A 17,920-nucleotide genomic window follows, 5' to 3' on the forward strand; every position below is an offset into this window, starting at 1 on the left:
GCCTGAGGCCGCGCAGCCCTGCAGGGACTTGAACCCGGGTCTGCCTGCTCCTCTCTCCCTGCTGCCTCTTCCGGGACAGCGAAGTGTCCCGGCTTGGAGGGTGCCCAGGGCTGTGCACCGCACCAGCTGGGACAGAGCAGGGAGGGCCTCCTGAGGGGCCGGGCATGCCGCGTCGGAGGCAGAGGAGTGGCCGCAGGTCTGCCCCAGGCTGAGCCATCAAGGGACTGGGATAGACAGGCATGCTGAGGAGGCCATTCGCCAAGGAGAGCAGATAATGGGCCTGCCCGTTTTAAATTTTAAATTTCTCCCAGACAGATGTCAGTGGGGAAGGAACAGGAGCGTTTGCCACCAGAGAAGGAGGGGGTGGCCAAGGCCCGCCCCTCACTCTTCAAAGCTGCAGCTTTTCTTCCCGGAGTGACACTGGTCTGTCAAGGGGACCAGCTCGCTACCGTTTGCAAAGCCCTGATGCTACCTCACTTCCTAGTCAGAGGCTCTTTGCAAGTATACACTCCCACACCACAGGACCAGAGAGGTTGAGGAATATGCCCAAGCCACACAGCATGCAGGCCAGAGGGCAAGGACTCTACTGTGTCTAACCAGTCCCTTTCCACGGCCTTCCTGGGTGATCTGCCGCCCTTCCTAACTGTATGCCTACCTTCACTGTGACCTGGTGACAGGGCCCTTCCTGCTGATATCTTAAAGAAGCAGCGATAACTTCAGGCATTGTCCCCAAGGCTGCCCTCCTTTGGTACCTTACGGTCCTGGCTGCTTTTTTCCCTCCCTGGCTCTAGCCCACTTCTAGAGCTGTGCTCTCTCATTTGATTGGCACCTCCAGGCCCCCAACACACTCCGACCCAGGGACACCCTACCTGTTCCGCACAGGGCTGCAATGAGGCAGTTCTGTTTAAAGCATGCCCCTGGCTCTAGATCCCTCCTCCCTCTGAGTTCCCCCGGGCCTGCCCTAGGTCCCCCTGCCCAGCTTGTATTCCTTCCCAGACGCCCAGGTCTGCTGCTTGATGCTTGGCCAAGAGGAATATGGGGGAGGAGGGGTGGGGACATCTGGGGAGTCTGCTACAAATGGGACTTCAAGGTGTCCTGGGCCAGGTGTGGCCGCCCGGGTTCTGCTGCCCCTGGGGACCAGCTTCCAGCTGCATCGGGCAGAGCTCGGCTGTCTATGCTGGGTATGGGGGTATCGGATACCCCTTCCATCACCAAATAGTGAGCCAGTATGCACCAGGCTGGGTCTTGTGCCTACTGTGTGCTTGGACCGGAGGCCAGGTCTTTCCTGTGAGCAACATGGAGAGTAGGGGTGGAGGGAGAGAGGTGTACCTCCGCTCTCTTGGGGCCTTCTCCTCCATCCCGGCTTTATCGTGGTCTCTGACGTGCCTGCACGATTCTTGCTAAGCTGCTGTTTCTCGCTGGTGCATCTGTAAAATGGGACCGGCCGGCCCCCGTCCTTCCTCACCTGAGCTAACGAGGGAGTCGAGGGAACTTCTGGTGTGTTTGCACCCCTCAAGGGGCTGTGTGCCCACAAAAAGGCTGGCTCCCCAGCAGCTCTCCTCTTTGCCGCCAGGGTGGGAACGCACACTGCTGTTCCCCCGGAAGGAGAACTGACCGAGACTGCACCCCAGCACCCCAGCACCCCAGCACCAGGCGGCGGCGCCCACACCCTTGCCTCTCACTTCTCTTCACAACACCCTAGGAGGCTGGCAGATATAACAGATGAACCACTCCTCTCCCCCCACCCCTACCTCCACACACCCCCCCCGCCCCCGCCACCCCCACTCTCAGGGACCAAACCAGTGACCCGAGCAGACTGGGCGAAGGGGAAGGGGAGGGGGCCTGTGTTCTTCCCTGAAGCCGCCGCTCTTCAGAGCTTAGTCACTTGACTGGGGTGAGTGGCCCTCACCCTTCCTCACGCCCAGGTATGGCCACTCCTGGGGACCTCCGTGGGCCTGCCCTGCCTGGCTCTGTTCGCGAACGTCTCCACACTGGATGTATGACCTTGGCCAAGGGACTGAGTCCAGCTTCATGAGGCCGTCTTCCTGTCCCCTGCACGGGATGGGTCTTGTGTGCCTTGGGGCAGGAAGACGCTGCGGGGATGTTTGCCAGGTGTTTGGATAAGACTAGAACCGCACACCGGCTTCCGGTCCTGGAATGTCTGACAGAAGTCACCCCGAACCATCTCCTCGGAGGGAGTAGTACCTTCTTGCTGAGGGGACCCCCAGTCACCTTCCAGCGGTCAGCCTCCCAGTCATGCCCAATCCCGTGTTTCAGTGATTTCAAAACTTCTAGAAACATTCCAGAAAGCAAGCAAGCTATTCTGTTTGGGAAGTCTTTCCTGAGGTCTAACCTTAATCCTTGCCGAATTTAATTCACTCCATGGCTATTTATGGAGACCCTACATCACACCAGGAGATGCAGCCCACGCCTCAGGAAACACGGAGTCCCCTGGGGACAAACCCAGAAGTCAGGCACTGCCAAGGCCATGGTGGCTGCCACACGAGAAAGATTTCTCTTTCTTCTCATTCAGTAGCGTTTCGGAGGTCACCACATCAGATTTGGGGTGAGAGAGGAAGAGACCACTGGAGTCCCCCACTGTCAACTGTCCCTGAGTCGGCATGGCCTGCCTGAGGCTCCTGGGCCTGGCGGAGGGGGCAGGGAGCTGAGAGGGGCCTGGCAGGTGTGGCCCTGGGGCGGGAGCAGCCGACACCCAGTGTGTGCACTTGGGGCTGGTCATGGCTAAACTTCTGGTATCTGGGGCCTGGAGGGGTGTGAGGGGCCGGTGTCCTGTCTGCTCTTTGTTCAGGCGGGGTGGGGGGGTGACCCTCAGTGACCGAGGCAGGTGGTGAGGAGGAGGCCAGGACCTAGGGGCCCTTCACAGACGCCCGTGGAAACCCCTTGCCAGCAAAGCGAGAGCCAAGCCGGAGATCCCCTGAGGAGTGTAAGTTTAGGTGACTCGAGCCTCTAGGTGGGTGGTGCAGACAGCGCCCACGTCATCTCCATCACCTTGGGCACCTTCAGTGGCAGCTCCTACCACCTTCCAGAAAGCTGGGGCACCCCAGTTCTCCAGTGCAAAGTCAGCAACATGGGTCCACCCTAAGTGCAGCCACAGCCTCTGGCTGAGGCTCCCAGGACGGGGAGCAGAGTGGCTGTCTCCTGCCACCCTGCCTCCCTGGCCCATGAGAGACCTCCTCATTCTGGCTGGCAGCCAAGATAAGGGTCTCTGTCTAGGACCTATGGGACTGGGCCACCAAGGAAAGCAGAGGGGGGGGGTGCCATATGCCGGGATGGGGGGGTGTCCCAGGTCCCTTGGTATTGACTCTTTTCCTCCAGGTACCCAAGTTGTTCTCAAGGGCTGGTGACTCCAGAAAGTCTCTTGGACAAATGCAAATGTCACCTCCCAGTAGAGGTGTTCTGGGAGGCTGCTGCAGACCCTGCAGCCTTCCGTTAGACAAGCACTTGATTTTTTTTTTTTTCAATTTACTTTGTGTGGTGGGCATCGGGGTCACGTGTGCCACAGCACATGTGTATGTGAGGTCAGAAGACAACTTTTAGGATCCGGTTCTCTCCTTTACGCGGTTCCAGGGATTGATCTCAGGCTGCCGACCATCTCACAGGCCCGGCCACTGACCCCTCTTGCAGGGGATCAAAGACTTCCCTTTAGCTGGGAACATGGAGGCCTTCAACCCCATCTCCTGACTCAGGCTCCAGGTTCCTTCTAGGCACTGTTTCTTGTCCTTGGGAGGCTCTGTGCTGCCTCCCCCCACCCCCACCTTGTACGGGAGGGTTGGGGTGCACCTTGCTCTGCCTGGCCAGAGACTGATTAATAAGCTCCAGCCCGAGGCACAGCGCTGGCCGCCTGGCCCAGGCCCCCTTATTATCTTGGGCGATTTCTCTGCGAGGCACGTAAGCCGCAGCCTATAAAAGCGAACAGCTCTTCATCTTTAAAGTTGATCTCCAAAGACTAATTCTCCTCCGAGAGCGGCCTGCTCCATTCGCTGAGCTCCCATGCCACACTGGCTCCAGGGGACCCTGCAACCCCCCCACTCTCCCCATCTCTGTCCCCTCAGTCCCCGCTCCCCTGGGAAGACTTGTGCCCAATCCGTCAGGATGACGTCCTGAAGACCCACTGGGAGATGATGAGCCTCTCTCTGAGCTGAGGGACTTGAATGCCACACAGTCAGAGGACGGGGCTTGGAGATGCTCCGGGCAAGGTGTCTCCTGATGGGTCACCTCGCTGCCAACACAGCTTTGTCCCTGCAGCCTTGCTCAGCAGGGGAGGACTGTTGGGGGACACTCAGCCCGCAGCCCCCCGCTGTCTCTAACGCATCCCCCCACCACCACCCCTGTGTTGCACCCTGAGCCTCAGTTTCCCGTCTGCACAATGAGTTGAGCAGCGGCCTTCCCAGCAGGGGCTGCCCAAGGCTTCAGAGGAGGGGACATGGTGCCTGGCTGAGGGATGCTGTAAGGACCTGTGGGCTGCTGGGCCGCCTGGGGTCGGGGGCTTGCAGCCCGGGGGTGCCTCCATTCTGTGTGAGCCGTCATAAAGAGGAGGTAGCTCTGTCTCAGAACCTAAGGCGCGGGCTCTGCCGGGAGGTCCCCAGGCTCTGTGGTACCAGGTGTCCCAGCTTGTCCCAAAGGCATGGCCTGGCCCACCTGCTGTGTCTGCTTCCGTGTACCCATCCACGTCACCGGCTGGGACTCAGCTGTGCCAGGTGGTCAGACAGGGGCCCAGGTGGGTTTCCTTCCCATGGCTTACCAGTCCCCGGGTCCTCAGAAACCGTGTCCTCAGCCTTTGTCAGAGATCCCAAGGGATCGTGTCCCCAGAGAGGTTGAGAATTAAGTCATGAACACAGACTCCCCTGGAGGGGACATGGGCTCTGAGCGAGAGTCCCTGAGCCTGGCTCGTGGGGCTGGCGGTGAGTGGGAAGGTGATGGAATCTGTCTTGAGAAGCGCTGGGGGAGAGGCAATCAAGGAGGGCTTCCTGGAAAAGGTCACCCCAGCCCCTGCTCCTCTCCTACCAAGAGACTCAGGAGTATTGGTGGTATTGGGATTTGTGGGAGAAGCAGCTGCTTCTTAGTAAATGCGATGGGTGTTTTCTGTATGGCTAGGAAAGCAATCCAGCAGTCAGCTACACCATAAGATCTTACCGTGTGTGAGAAAGGGAACGTGTCCTCCCAATGCAGAGGACACGCAGAAATAACGCTCTGGGTGGAAGATAAAAACCACCTCCAGATGCTCTGTGCACATTGATCATGAGATAATAAAAGCCACTAATATTTACTGCAGAAGTGTAGCGTGCTAGGCACGGCTCCAGGGCCTTTAATACACTAACTCATTTAAAGAGGCGTCTCAAACTCAGGAAGTTGAGAATGTAGGGGCAGCGCGTGTGAGAGAGTTGAAATTTGGTTATAGGAGGTGCGTAGGGGATCCCACCCCCCCCCAGAAAGCAGGAGCTTGGGGCCCAATCAGAATGCTTCTAATTGGCTGTGTGACTCCAGGCAGGCCCCTTGCCGTCTCTGGGCTCTAGTTTTTCCCATGTGTAAATGCTCGGGGGCTGTGAGTGACTTGGTGGAATGAGTGGGTCTCCAAAGCATTTGTCACACAGAGTCATGGCACCATTTTTAATTACAAGTGACCTCCGCTGTGGCTTTGGCCTCAGTTGTCCTTAAGTCACTGTCGGGACAGCTTGGTGTACCAGCGACAGCCCTGAGGCCGAGGCTGCCCGTTACGGGAGGCACAGTCCCTGTGTCCCCTCAGCCCCTCTCCACGGTGGCCTCAGAGCTGCACCGCCTGGCTGTTCTGTCCTGTGGGGCCCTGCTCTAGGAAGAGAGGGCTCTGTGCGGGTGTGGGAAACAGGGCTCTCCTCGGCCGCTCCCCTGCCTCAGCCTCTGCTTTCCCTGCCTGTCTCTCTGACCCAGGGCTGTGTGCAGCTTTCTTCTGGGGTCTCTTCCCTCCCAGCCTCCAGAGCCTCACTGGGCAGAGTCACAGGCCTAGGCTGGCCTCTAACACTTGCCTTTCTTTCTCCTGTCTGTCTGTCTGTCTGTCTGTGTCCTGGGCTGACCTACAGCGACCGAGCTGCAGCTACGTGCTGTGCACGGTGCTCCTGTCCCTTGCAGTACTTCTGGCCGTGGCCGTCACGGGCGCAGTTCTCTTCCTGAACCATGCCCATGCACCGGGCACGGCGCCCCCACCCATCGTCAGCACAGGCTCTGCAGGGGCCAACAGTGCCCTGGTCACCGTGGAGAGGGCCGACAGCTCGCACCTCAGCCTCCTCATCGACCCTCGCTGCCCTGACCTCACGGACAGCTTCGCCCGCCTGGAGGGTCTGCAGACCTCCATGCTGCGGGCACTGAGTGAGCAGCAGGCACAGCCGAGGCTGGATGGTGCCCCCGAGCTGCTGGACGCACTGGCTGACCAGCTGCCCCGGCTGCTGGCCCGGGCCTCCGAGCTGCACGCTGAATGTGCTGGCCTGCGCAAGGGACACGGCCTGCTGAGCCAGGGCCTCAGCACCCTGCAGAGCGAACAGGGCCGCCTCATCCAGGTAAGAGTGGCATCTGCGTATGCCGTCTGGTAGAGGGTGTCTTGATTTGAGGGGTGGGGTCGCCGCCGGTCCCTGTGCTGAACATGCAATGTCTGTAATGTCGCTCAGTCTCCAACCTGGGCCTCGTTCTTTCCAGCTGTGGAGGGCTGTGTTCTCACATCCACGACCAATATCCCAACCCAGCTTTCCTTCCACACACTTTCCTGGTAACCCTGCAGCCTTGTAGACCCAGCACTAGAGGGGTGGGCCCCCAGGCCCCCTGAGGGGCTGTGAACTGCAAGCCAGGCGGGCATTGCCTCTGTGCCCCCCCCCATCATTAGCTGCAAACTGAGGGAAGGTGGGGTGAGGCTTGCTCCCTGTCTCCTGAAGCGAGGAGCTGCACCCCTACCCTAACCCTTGTCACGGCTTTGTTCTGAGCTGCCCACGGCTTTCCAGGGATGCAGAGCCATCGAGGGGAACCCAGACAGGCCCTTGGCCTCCCAACTCCCTCCTGCCCACCCCTACCAGGTGCCCAGCCAGGTTCCTGCAAAGTCCAGTGGGGTTGGGGGACAGGTTTCGGCCTTGGCTCTTCCACCAGCCCCTCAGCACCAGCTGGATCTCCTTGAAGGAGGAGGGACCCAGGACTGCCTCGTTTGCGCCTGCTGGTTTCCAGAACAAAAAAAATTTGAGGCTTGGAAAGCGTGCTAGTGTGTCTTCAGTTCCTGCCCAGCCTCCAGCCTGAGGCCGCTTCACCTCTCCGACTCAGCCTTCGGGCTAAAGTCAACCCCATCCCACTAGCCACCCCAGCTGTTTCTATGCGCCTCTCATCCGGACACCCAAGGTGACCAGGCACTTGGTCACCCATAGCTCATGAGCGGTTACCCTCTTCCCTCCCCTTGAAGACCGCAGCTGGAGAAATTATAGCCCTTGTCACTCTGTCTGGGTGACTGACGGGGTGATGGGTCCCCTGGGTTGGGGGACATACAGCCAGCTTCCTGCTGCCCCTCCCCCGGGCCCATCAGCACAACAGGAGATTGCCAGGCTCTGGGTGACAGGAACCCCACTCTGCCTTCCCTGAACTCAGCCTTAATGAGCTGGCTACCTATGTCCCTCTGAGCTGGAATGTCCCCCATGAAATGCAAGATGGATGGCATCCCCAGTCTCCAGGGCAGGAATTCATCTGGTACAGGACCATCCAAGATGTCTTCTGTCCTTCTGGATCATTCAGAGACAACCAGCCATGTCCCCTTGCCCTGTCTTGTAGCTCCTTCCCACAACCCTTGGTTCTGTTCCCAAAGCCACGATTGCCAGAGGTCTGTTGCTCACTGGCCCAGCTAAGGTTAGCAGTTCTGCCTGTTGACTTGTGGGGTCCATCTTAGCTTCGGGCGATCTTGGGGGGATCACATCTCTAGGTGGGTTCTTCCCACCTGTAAAATGGGGTACCAGGCCAAGTCGGAGGGATTGCTGGTGTTCCTGACTGTGCAGGGCTCAGCAGGCCTCTAGCATGTCAGCTCCGTCTGTAGGCTGTTCATAGGGAGCCACCACTGAAGACCCTGTGTGAACAGAAGTGATGGTCCACTTCCCCAGGGGCAGGTGCCTTTTTCAACCCACTCTGCAGAGGGGCAGACTGAGACTCAGTGGTGAAGGGGCCTGGTAGAAGCTTGGTCACTGCTAAGCCTCGCTGGAAGCAGCTGCCCTGATTTCACGGCCCCTGGTCACCGCCAGCTCCTCTCGTGATGGTTTGCGCGGCTCAGCGAGCAGAGACTGACTCCCTATTAATTCGGGGCAGGTTTATGTGTTTCAGTGGTGATCATTTGCTAGTTTAAACCGAGGTCTCCTCTGCCTGCCAGGGAGAGGGAGGGGCCGGGCCCGAGCTGCTGAATGTCACGGCCACGGTGACTCAAAAGGATGGGCTGTGCGGTGAGATTTGCCGAGGGGTCTTTGCTACCCCTCATCAAGGGCTGCCTGTGCCCCCGCAGGGGCTCCATGGAGCCTGACCACAGGTCACTGTGGTCAGGGCTGCAGGCTCCCCCCGCCGCTGCAGTACTCCTGGAGACCACTGCATCACCTGCTCAGCAGAGGGGAAACCAACAAGGCCTGGCGCTTCGCAGGGCCCTGCCTTCGGACGAGCCGAGAATCATATTTTGTAAACCGCTGGCTGGGTGTATTTCTTTCTCTTTCTCCGATGGGCTATTATCTGGCGAGTGACAGGTTCGGTGAGCAGGACCTGGCTCGCTCCATGCTGCCTGCTGCCGCCCCTCCCCCTCCACTGGGCCCCATAGCCTCCTGAAGCCCAGGGGGAGGATGCAGGGGACCCCCCCACACCCTTCTGGCAGCCAGCACAGTAAGAGGTTCCGGAGGAACGGACGGACGCTGCTCTGTTGTGCTCCGACCCATGGGACAGTGATGGAGGGGAGGGTGGGAGGGGCATGTGTTGCCTCACAGAGCTGTGGTGTTCTGGAGAACCCCAGAATGACGGACGGGTCCCCATCCTGGTCTGCAGACGGGGGGGAAGGGGGGGGAGGGTGTCACACAGCTGACACGAGCCACAACCCACTCGGGGAAGACCACGGCCTGGCGCCCACCCACACCCCGGTTGGTAGTACAGTGGTCGCTCGCTCCTTTCCTGCCGTCTGCCTTGAGGAGGAGGGACGAATCCCGGTTCCCAGGGGTATGGCAGGACCTTTCTCGTTCTAGACTTCAGATTCCCTCTGGGAACATGGAGGTTACGGTCTCAAGTCCTGGCTCTCCGGAGCAGGATGGGGCCCTGTGAGGTGATGGAGAGCAGGCATCTACGGAGACTCCCTGCAAATGGGGGGCGGGGAAGGCAGCGAGGGCACCCTTGTTTGGGGCCCAGTTTGAACGCGGCGACTCCTGCCCAGGCTCTCTGCCCTCCCCAGGACTCAGGCCCACTTTCCCCAGTGCGGGGGACCACCCCTGCCTTAGCCTCCTCGTGTGGCCGGAATGCACCAAAGCCAGGAGGGTAAAGCGAGGACCCCAGTGGAGCCGGATGCCATGCTGGTGCTGTGTGTGTGGCCACAGGTCCCCACAGGAGCTAGGCTAGGGATGTGACGATAGATAACTCATTTCTCTCCTGACAACCAAGGCTTGCTAGGTTGTGGAGTGTGGTTCAGTGGGTAGTGCTTGCCTGCGAAGCAGGAAGCCCCAGGCTGGGTTCCCAGCATGTATTGGGTCTGGTGCCACTTGTCTGTAATCTCCACACTGGGGAGGTGGAGGCAAGAGCCATCCACGTGACGCCCTGTCTCAACGAAGGACTGAAGACGGGTTCAGGCGGGGAGCTGGTTGGTGGGTGACCTCAGCCTGATGTCTGGTCCTGCCTTTTCCTCCACTGTCCCCATCAGCTGGGCTGGATACAGAGAAGTGGCCAGGCCTCCGCCAGTGCCCTTGACCCCTCAAACTGCCATGGACATGACCCTGAGGCCAGGGAAGCAGGGGTGGGGGAGGCTCTCCTGGCGGGGGCGCCCCAGGTCTGTGTCCTCTCTAATGTCTTCTGTGCTCTGCAGCTTATTTCTGAGAGCCAAGGCCACGTGGCTCACCTGGTGAACTCCGTCAGTGATGTCCTGGAGGCTCTGCAGAGGGAGCGGGGCCTGGGCCGGCCCCGCGTCAAGGCTGACCTTCAAAGGGCCCCTTCCAGAGGAGCCCGGCCCAGAGGCTGCGCTAATGGTGAGTGCCGTGGGCCTGCTTTCTCTGGGTGGGTGGCTCCGGTGCCCAGTTCCAGGGAGGAGAGGGTTGTCTGCCACCTGCCCCTTGACTCCGATAGACAAGCTGCTGCTATAGAAACGGACTTCCTGTGGGCCAGGTGGCTCAGAGCCTGACCTGTTGAGCCATGAGCCCATTTTCCAGATGAGGAAAGCAAGGCCCCACGGATTCACCCGGGGCTGAGAGTCCATGCTCTTGACCTCAGGTGGACAGGGTTGTCAGAGAGAGCTGGGGACCTCTTTGGCGGGAAGAGATGACGGCGTCTGGGCCTCCACCACGCTCACGTGGCTCTCTTGTCTCAGGCTCTCGGCCCCGGGACTGCCTGGATGTTCTCTTGAGTGGGCAGCAGGATGATGGTGTCTACTCGGTCTTCCCCACTCACTACCCAGCCGGCTTCCAGGTCTACTGTGACATGCGTACTGACGGCGGAGGCTGGACGGTGAGTCTGCCCTGTGCGTCCGTCGGCAGAGCAGCCCGCCCAGCATGCTCGGCCTGGCTCTAAACTCTGTCCGCTCCCTGTAGACACCAGGGGAGTCTGCCCTCAGGGAGCAGGAACCAGGGAAGAGGCACCATTGCTCCTGAGCCCTGAGCCCCCACCTTAGTTCTCAGGGTGTGTTTCAGAGCGGGGTGAGGCCTTGCGATGGAGATGCCCAGGGACCTGTCACTCACGTGGACTGAGTAGCACCTCTTTATCTATCCAGGGTGGGTACACACTGGGGAGGAAGGAGGGGCTCAGCCCTGTTCCTCCCAATGTCTGCCTGATTGGACAGTGGAAGAATGGGATTCTACCAGGCAGCAGGGGACGGTGAGCCACAGGTACCCTGAGGTTCCTCCAAGCTGGGGGAGCTGGTGCATCCCTCAAGTCTGACCGCACCCGGTGGCGGGAAATAGAGGCTTGGGCTCAGCAAAGGCTCTGACGTCTGCGGGAGCCACTGTAGGGGAATAAGACAAAAAGAAGCCGAGTGTGGCTTTGTCTCAATAACTGGGCTGTTCTCGATGAGATCTGAATTTCACAAATGTTCACATATTCCTCAGCACTACTCAGAACACATTAAACAACCACCAGCATCGGGCAGGCACTGTCCCGTGCAAAGCGACCTGCTGTCCGGGTCTAGAGCTGAGGGTGCTGCAGGAAATGTCTGCGATTCCTTCCCCACACTCGGAGGGTCAGACCGCTGGAGAGCCTCCCAGGATCCCTTGCACCATTGACTACCGTGTGCAAATTTAAAAATGCAAATCCCACAGTTTAATCCCAGCAGAGGCAGAGGCTGGTGGATCTGTGAGTTTGAGGCCAGCCTGATCTACAGAGCAAGATCTAGGACAGCCAGGGCTACAAAGAGAAGCCCTGTCTCAAAAAACAAAAACAAACAAAAAAATTAGCTTCATGGTATTAGAGCTATATAAACCAAAAAATAAATTAATGCAATGCAAAACCCTCTTCCTTTATGCAGAATGAAGTGCTGGGTTGGCCTGAGGAAGCCTTGCTCTGTTGCTGGGTTCTCGCGAACAGTGGAGCATCTACTGTGCATTGCGGACCTTGGAAGTGTTGAGATGGGGAAGCCCCGTCAAGGGGCTTAGCATGTGAGGGAATCAGGCTGGAAGTCGCTGTGGCCGAGGGGCAACCTGGAGGGGGGGAGGGGCTTTTGAGCACAGGCCGTGAAGAGCAGGTGACATTCTCAGGGCACAGAGTCAGCTGGGGGGTGTGGCACAAGAGGAAGTGAGGCTGGAGTCACTGACAGGCACGGGGAACGTGGCGGGTGCTGGGGAGGGAAGGAACGAGCCTTCAGCAGTGGTCTGACTGTGTTCTCCGTCAGAGCTGGGACACTCACTCAAGTGTCTGCAGATGTGGGTGGAGTTCAGTTGACAGGATTGCCTTCTGCTTAGGAGGCAGTGTGACCTATAAGTAATACCTGGGCTCCGCCATCTATTGACTGGTCTGGCAGTGATGTGGCTTTTGCTGTATGATCTTAAGTAAATTACTTCAGTTCTCTGAGCCCCGATTCTTCACAAGATTTTTTTTTAATATCTTATGTATTTATTTATTTATTTATTTTAGTTTTTCAAGACAGGGTTTCTCTGTGTAGCCCTGGCTGTCCTGGAACTGGCTTTGTAGACCAGGCTGGCCTCGAACTCACAGAGATCCGCCTGGCTCTGCCTCCCAAGTGCTGGGATTAAAGGTGTGCACCACCTCTGCTCAGCCATTTTTTATTTTAACTCTGCACTTGTGTGTCTCCATGGAGGCATGTGCCTGTGAGTACCGGTGAAGATGCATCAGATCCCGTGAGTTATAATTGTGTAACACCTGATGTGGGTGCTGGGACTCAGTCCTCCACAAGAGCAGCTCAGGTTCTTACCCACTGAGCCACATCTCTGGCCATAGCATTAGAGCTTTTAAAGGCACACACCAGAGTGGCTGATAGGAGGAAAGGAATGTGCTGGAGGGAGACAGGACCCTGGAGATGCCAGGTCAGGGTCACTCAGCCAGGAACACTTCTAGGCCAGGCTGGGGTTGGCCTGATATGAGCTCCAGTGTCCCAGGCTGCTGCCATGGAGGGAGTGCTGGACACTGTGGCTTGGAGGCTGCCCAGCCTGTAACTCAGAGTCACCTCCCCTGATGGGGCAGGGTCACGTTGCCGTCCTGGAACCCATGTTTAACAGTTTTAATCTGGCTGTGATTCCCCTGCACGCCAGCCAAACCTCCAAAGCTGAGGAGATACAGAGTCAGCAAAGTGCCTGCCCCTCGAGCTTGACAGCCAGCGTCCATACCCAGCACCACGTAAGAGCTGCATCTGGCCGCTCAAGCCTGTAGCCCAGCTCTGGGGAGGTTGACAGAGTTCCCGGAGCTTGCTGCTCAGCCAGTCTTGCTATCACTGAGCTCCAGGCTCAGGGAGAGGCCTTGACTCAAGAAAATAAGGTGGGGTGCCATTGAAGAAGACACCTGAGGTCACCCTGAAGCCTCCATAATCACAAGCACGTGTACATGCACGCGAGCACACACACACACACACACACACACACACACACACACACACACACACAGGCACAGCCTTTGTTTGTTTGTTTGTTTATTTATTTACTTTATTTTTGCTTTTTGAGACAGGACAGCCCTGGCTGTCCTAGAGCTCACTCTGTAGATCAGGCTGGCCTGGAACTCACAGAGATCCGCCTGCCTCTGCCTCTCAGTGCTGGAATTAAAAGCGTGCGCCTCCACCGCCTGGCTCATGCACAGCTTTTTGTTAAAGAAATTGCACCGTCCACTTCTCTGTTTTTTGAGGGTAGTGAGGGTTCTAGATCAGGATGATCTGGAAACCAGCCAGTGTCTTTACCATGGGCTGACCCTAGGGACGGCACAGGCCACCACAGTAACCCAGATGTTCAACACCACTCCACCTCACGTCAGGAAAGAAGGCTGCATGGTTCAGGGAGATACAGGCCCAGCAGCTCCCAACGTGGCCAGCCAACCTCTCTTCGTGTCTCTGACCTTGGCCTCACACAGGCTGCTTCCATTGCTTACCCAAGACCCTTGGCATTACTATTTTTGGTGTTTGAGGTCTAGGCCGATGGATGGCGGGGGGGGGGTGGGGGGGGTGGGGGGGGTGTTAACACCAGCTGAAGTTACAAAGCAGAAGGGGTAGGGACTTGTAGGGCAAGGCAGCGTGAGTCAGCTGTTTGAAAGGGGTCGGTGTCCCCAGCAGAGGGGAGATGGAGATATGGGGGCAGAGGGAGCGAAGAGGGAGCGTGGCAAAGCCTGCAATTAGGAGCCAGTCTGAGTGCAACCAAGGATCCCTGGAGACCCCGGAGATGGACATATCTCTAAACTTGTCTTCAGGCTCTAGGGGAGAGCTTTTAAATGTACCGGATCCGTGTCTGGGGTTAAAAGCTCTTTTGTTTTTCTAACTGCAAAGAGGCTGAGTTATGGCCTCTGCCTCTGGGATCCCTAGGCAGGCAAAACGGCCAGGAGCCCCCGCCAGGCCCAGAAATCAGATTTAAGGGTTAGGCTGGGCTTGTGCCTGTCCGAGGCCCTGCCATGCCGTGCATCTGTCTTCCACTCAGGCTGACTTGGATCCAATCTCCTGGGAAGTCAGTCAGGGTCTGGGCCTGGTAATTCCTTCGGCCTTGGCTTCAGGGACGATTAGCAGGGATGGGTGAGGAACGGTGCCTTTACTTAGACCCGATGCCTGGATGCCTGAATGGGGGCTCTGCCGGCGAGGTCGGAGCGGTCTGCAAAGTGCTTGTGTGGCTGGTAACTGTTCATATCCATTTGGCTTCCGTCAGAAACAATCTTCCCCCAGATGCCTGCGGGCACCTGTCAGGTTCACCCCCCCTGACACACAGAATCTCCTGGATGCTCAATTGTTGTTTGGGGGAGTGCTGGTTTCTCAGGCCATCCATCCCTATTAGGTTCCCCATCAAAACTGCCCAGCTTCGGGCGCCAACACTGCGTGGTCATCCCCAGCAGACTGATGCTGCGCCGGGCCCCAAGCCCGAGTGGACTCCTCAGTCACAGCCTGCGCTCCCGGAGACTGGAATGGAAAGCATGGGGCTCAGACTGAGAGGCACGTTGCAGCCAGAATACCATTTCCTGCCTGGCATTACCCTGTGCCTCTTCTACTCCAAAGGCCGGCAGGGTAGCCTGGAGATGGCAAGAGGTTTGCCTCTGCTACCCAGCCAGCCTGGCCAGGGAAAATCCAGGCCTCCTGAGGCCAGTCAGTGCAATTAATTGCTACTGAACAATTAATTGAGCACCAGCCACAGGGAGCCAGCTGGAACTGAGGCAGAGTCGCTCTCAAATGGGAGGCAGATGGACTAGCGAGCTGGCTTGTGTCAAGGCTGAGGGTCACTGGAGAGGCCCCGATCTCAGTCTAGAGCCGCGCTGCTAGAGGGTAAAGTGGGGCCCGGTGGGCGCCCCAAGGCTTGTTTGGGGTCTAAAGTGGCCTCAGGCTGCAGCATACCTGATGTAAGAGGTCTGAGTCAGGACTGTGGGTGGCAGACCGTGGGGCTGCGCTCTTTCTGGGGCTCAAGTGAGTTCTCAGTGTCACAGGGTCCCCACAGGGAGGGGTGCCCCTGGCAGGGAGTGGACTGAAACTGAAGCATGAGTTCCATGGACCCCGAGTCCTTGCTTCTGGGAGCTGGGGTGACCTGTAGGAGGAGCAATGCCACTTGGGGCTCTTTGGGGTTGGAGAGACCTCAGAGCGGATGGGTAGACGACGTTTCAAGGTGACCTTTAGGCTCACCTGGCCCCTGACGGTGACTAAGCTTCTCTGAGGTGCCCCATGCTCACTCCGGGGGTGGGGACATGGGACGCAACGTCAAGGACGATGCTGAACTTGACACCTGCCTCTGCCCCAGAAAATGAGGAAGGGTAGCCATGGGTGATCTTGTGACCCAGATCAGTGACCTTCCTCACTAGGCCCAGACCAACGCTTGCCATGTCCTCTGGAGGCCCCTCTGACCACACTGACTAATTTCCACACCCCTTCCCTGTGCCGATCACAGGGTACCACCTGCCCCTGTGTTTCCTATCTCTGTCCTAGCCAGGGCAGGAATTGTGTCCTCTCATGATCGCCTGGGCTTGGCACAGCACCCACACTGTCCCCACACCCTAGCACTTCCTAGACAGTGACCTTCCCTTCCCTGGGCAGAGGAGAGGGAGTTGGGAAGGGAGGGAAATCCTGGCATTTCCAAAGCCTTACCTTTGTGTAAACATGGTGAGTCCCACATCTCCAGCAGGGACTCAGGGCACACCCCCCACCTGACTATTGCACAAGTGTGCACACACACACACACACACACACACACACACACACACACACACACCACACCACCTGGCTGTTACACACACAAACACACACACACACAACCACCCCACCTGGCTGTTGCACACACACACACACACACACCCCACCCCACCTGGCTGTTGCAAAGACACACACACACACACACACACACACACACCCCACCCCACCTGGCTGTTGCAAAGACACACACACACACACACACACAATCACCCCACCTGGCTGTTTCACACACACACCCCACCCCACCTGGCTGTTACACACACACACACACACACACACACACACACACACACACGCACGCACAAGCACACCCCACCCCTGGCTGTTGCACACTGACACCACCTGCTCTCCAACCTGCTCCACCGGGCTCCAGACGCTTTCCCAGTGAGCGAGCGGGGTCATGGGTTCAGATATGCCTCTAATTGGCTCCACGGAAGAGGAAGCCCCCCTCCCCACGTCTCCTCCCTCCTCCACAGGCTGTGGGGCAGGAGGAAAGTCCTGCCCTCCCTGTGCAACTTCAAAGGAGCCTGGCAGGCAGGCAGTGCAGAGGGAGATGAAAAGCTCCGGGGACCCTGTGCTGGGGAGGCCAGCCCTCCTCCCCCCAGGAGAGCCAGTGACCTGCTGCGGCATCGGCGGGCCACAAAAGTGTCCCCACGCTGCTGCCTAGAGCCCACCCACCTTCACAGTGACTGGAGAGACGGGTACTCGCCCCTTCCTGTTCTCTTGATCTGCCAGAGGCAGCCGCCTCCACCTGGAGCAGGTCAATTCCCCCGACTCTGGTGTCCATCAGGTAGTGCACAGTGTCCATGGGACACCACACGTGAAACACTCAGCCCAGCACTTGATAAATGGCAGCTCAGAGCCGTGTTTTGCCAGAGTTGGCAGGCAGTGGCTGCCAAGCCTGGGAAATGTGGCAGGGTGCCAAGCTCGGGGGTACCATTTCCAGTCACAAACAAGGAGTGGGTTATTTCCTTCTGGACCCAGCAGCCGATTTTGGAGAGGCAGCTGTCAGACCTACTGTGCACCACCAGCTGGTTTGGGGGGCATCTGTCAGACCTACTGTGTGCCACCAGCTGGCTTGGGGGGCAGCTGTCAGACCTACTGTGTGCTACCAGCTGGTTTGGGGGCATCTGTCAGACCTACTGTGTGCCACCAGCTGGCTTGGGGGGCAGCTGTCAGACCTACTGTGTGCCATCAGCTGGCTTGGGGGGCAGCTGTCAGACCTACTGTGCGTCACCAACTGGTTTGGGGGGCAGCTGTCAGACCTACTGTGCGTCACCAGCTGGTTTGGGGGGCAGCTGTCAGACCTACTGTGTGCCACCAGCTGGCTTGGGGGGCAGCTGTCAGACCTACTGTGCGTCACCAGCTCATGCTGACTTTGGTTCATCTTTTTTGAGGAAATGCCTCAAAGAGGGGAAAATACAGCTTAGGAAGGTTTCAGTACTTGTCCCAAGTCAGGGAGCCCCACGAAGTAGGCAGAACCTTCCGTGGAGTCAGGGCACATTTGAGGATACCTCCAAGTTCTTTGTTCTTGCAAAGTAAGAGCTGAGCTTTTCCCTGGCTCCTTCTGTCTCTGCTCCCAGAATCCCCTGCTGGGCAGGTCTGGGAGGCTGGCTGAGGCCCCTGCCTGTCCCCAGTCAGCAAGCCCCTCAGACGAGGAAAATTGAAAGTGCCCCCTGCTGAGGACATCTAAGGTGTAGGGAGCACCACTGCTCCAGGGTCATGGCCTGTGGGGGAGCACCCTTCCACCCTCTGGTTCTCAGTGCCAGTTTCTTCAGTCAGCCCAGTGTGCCTCCCTGAGCACAGCAGTCCCCACAGAGGGGGTCCCAACTGCTCAGAGCACCCCTGAGCCATGCCTGAATGCAGCACCACTCT

The 17,920-nt window shown here is 58.3% G+C and overlaps 1 protein-coding gene across 1 annotated transcript in view; it reads left to right on the plus strand.

Moving 5' to 3' along the window:
* Positions 1-17,920, plus strand: part of Fibcd1 (fibrinogen C domain containing 1) — a 32,464-nt gene that overhangs the window by 723 nt on the left and 13,821 nt on the right. The window contains exons 2-4 of the mRNA XM_028884663.2: positions 6,075-6,548; positions 10,052-10,211; positions 10,550-10,686. Coding sequence (XP_028740496.1) covers positions 6,075-6,548; positions 10,052-10,211; positions 10,550-10,686 — 771 coding nt within the window. The remainder of the gene's footprint in view (positions 1-6,074; positions 6,549-10,051; positions 10,212-10,549; positions 10,687-17,920) is intronic.

This window comes from Peromyscus leucopus, chromosome 4, assembly GCF_004664715.2.
Source record: "Peromyscus leucopus breed LL Stock chromosome 4, UCI_PerLeu_2.1, whole genome shotgun sequence".
NCBI lineage: Eukaryota > Metazoa > Chordata > Mammalia > Rodentia > Cricetidae > Peromyscus > Peromyscus leucopus.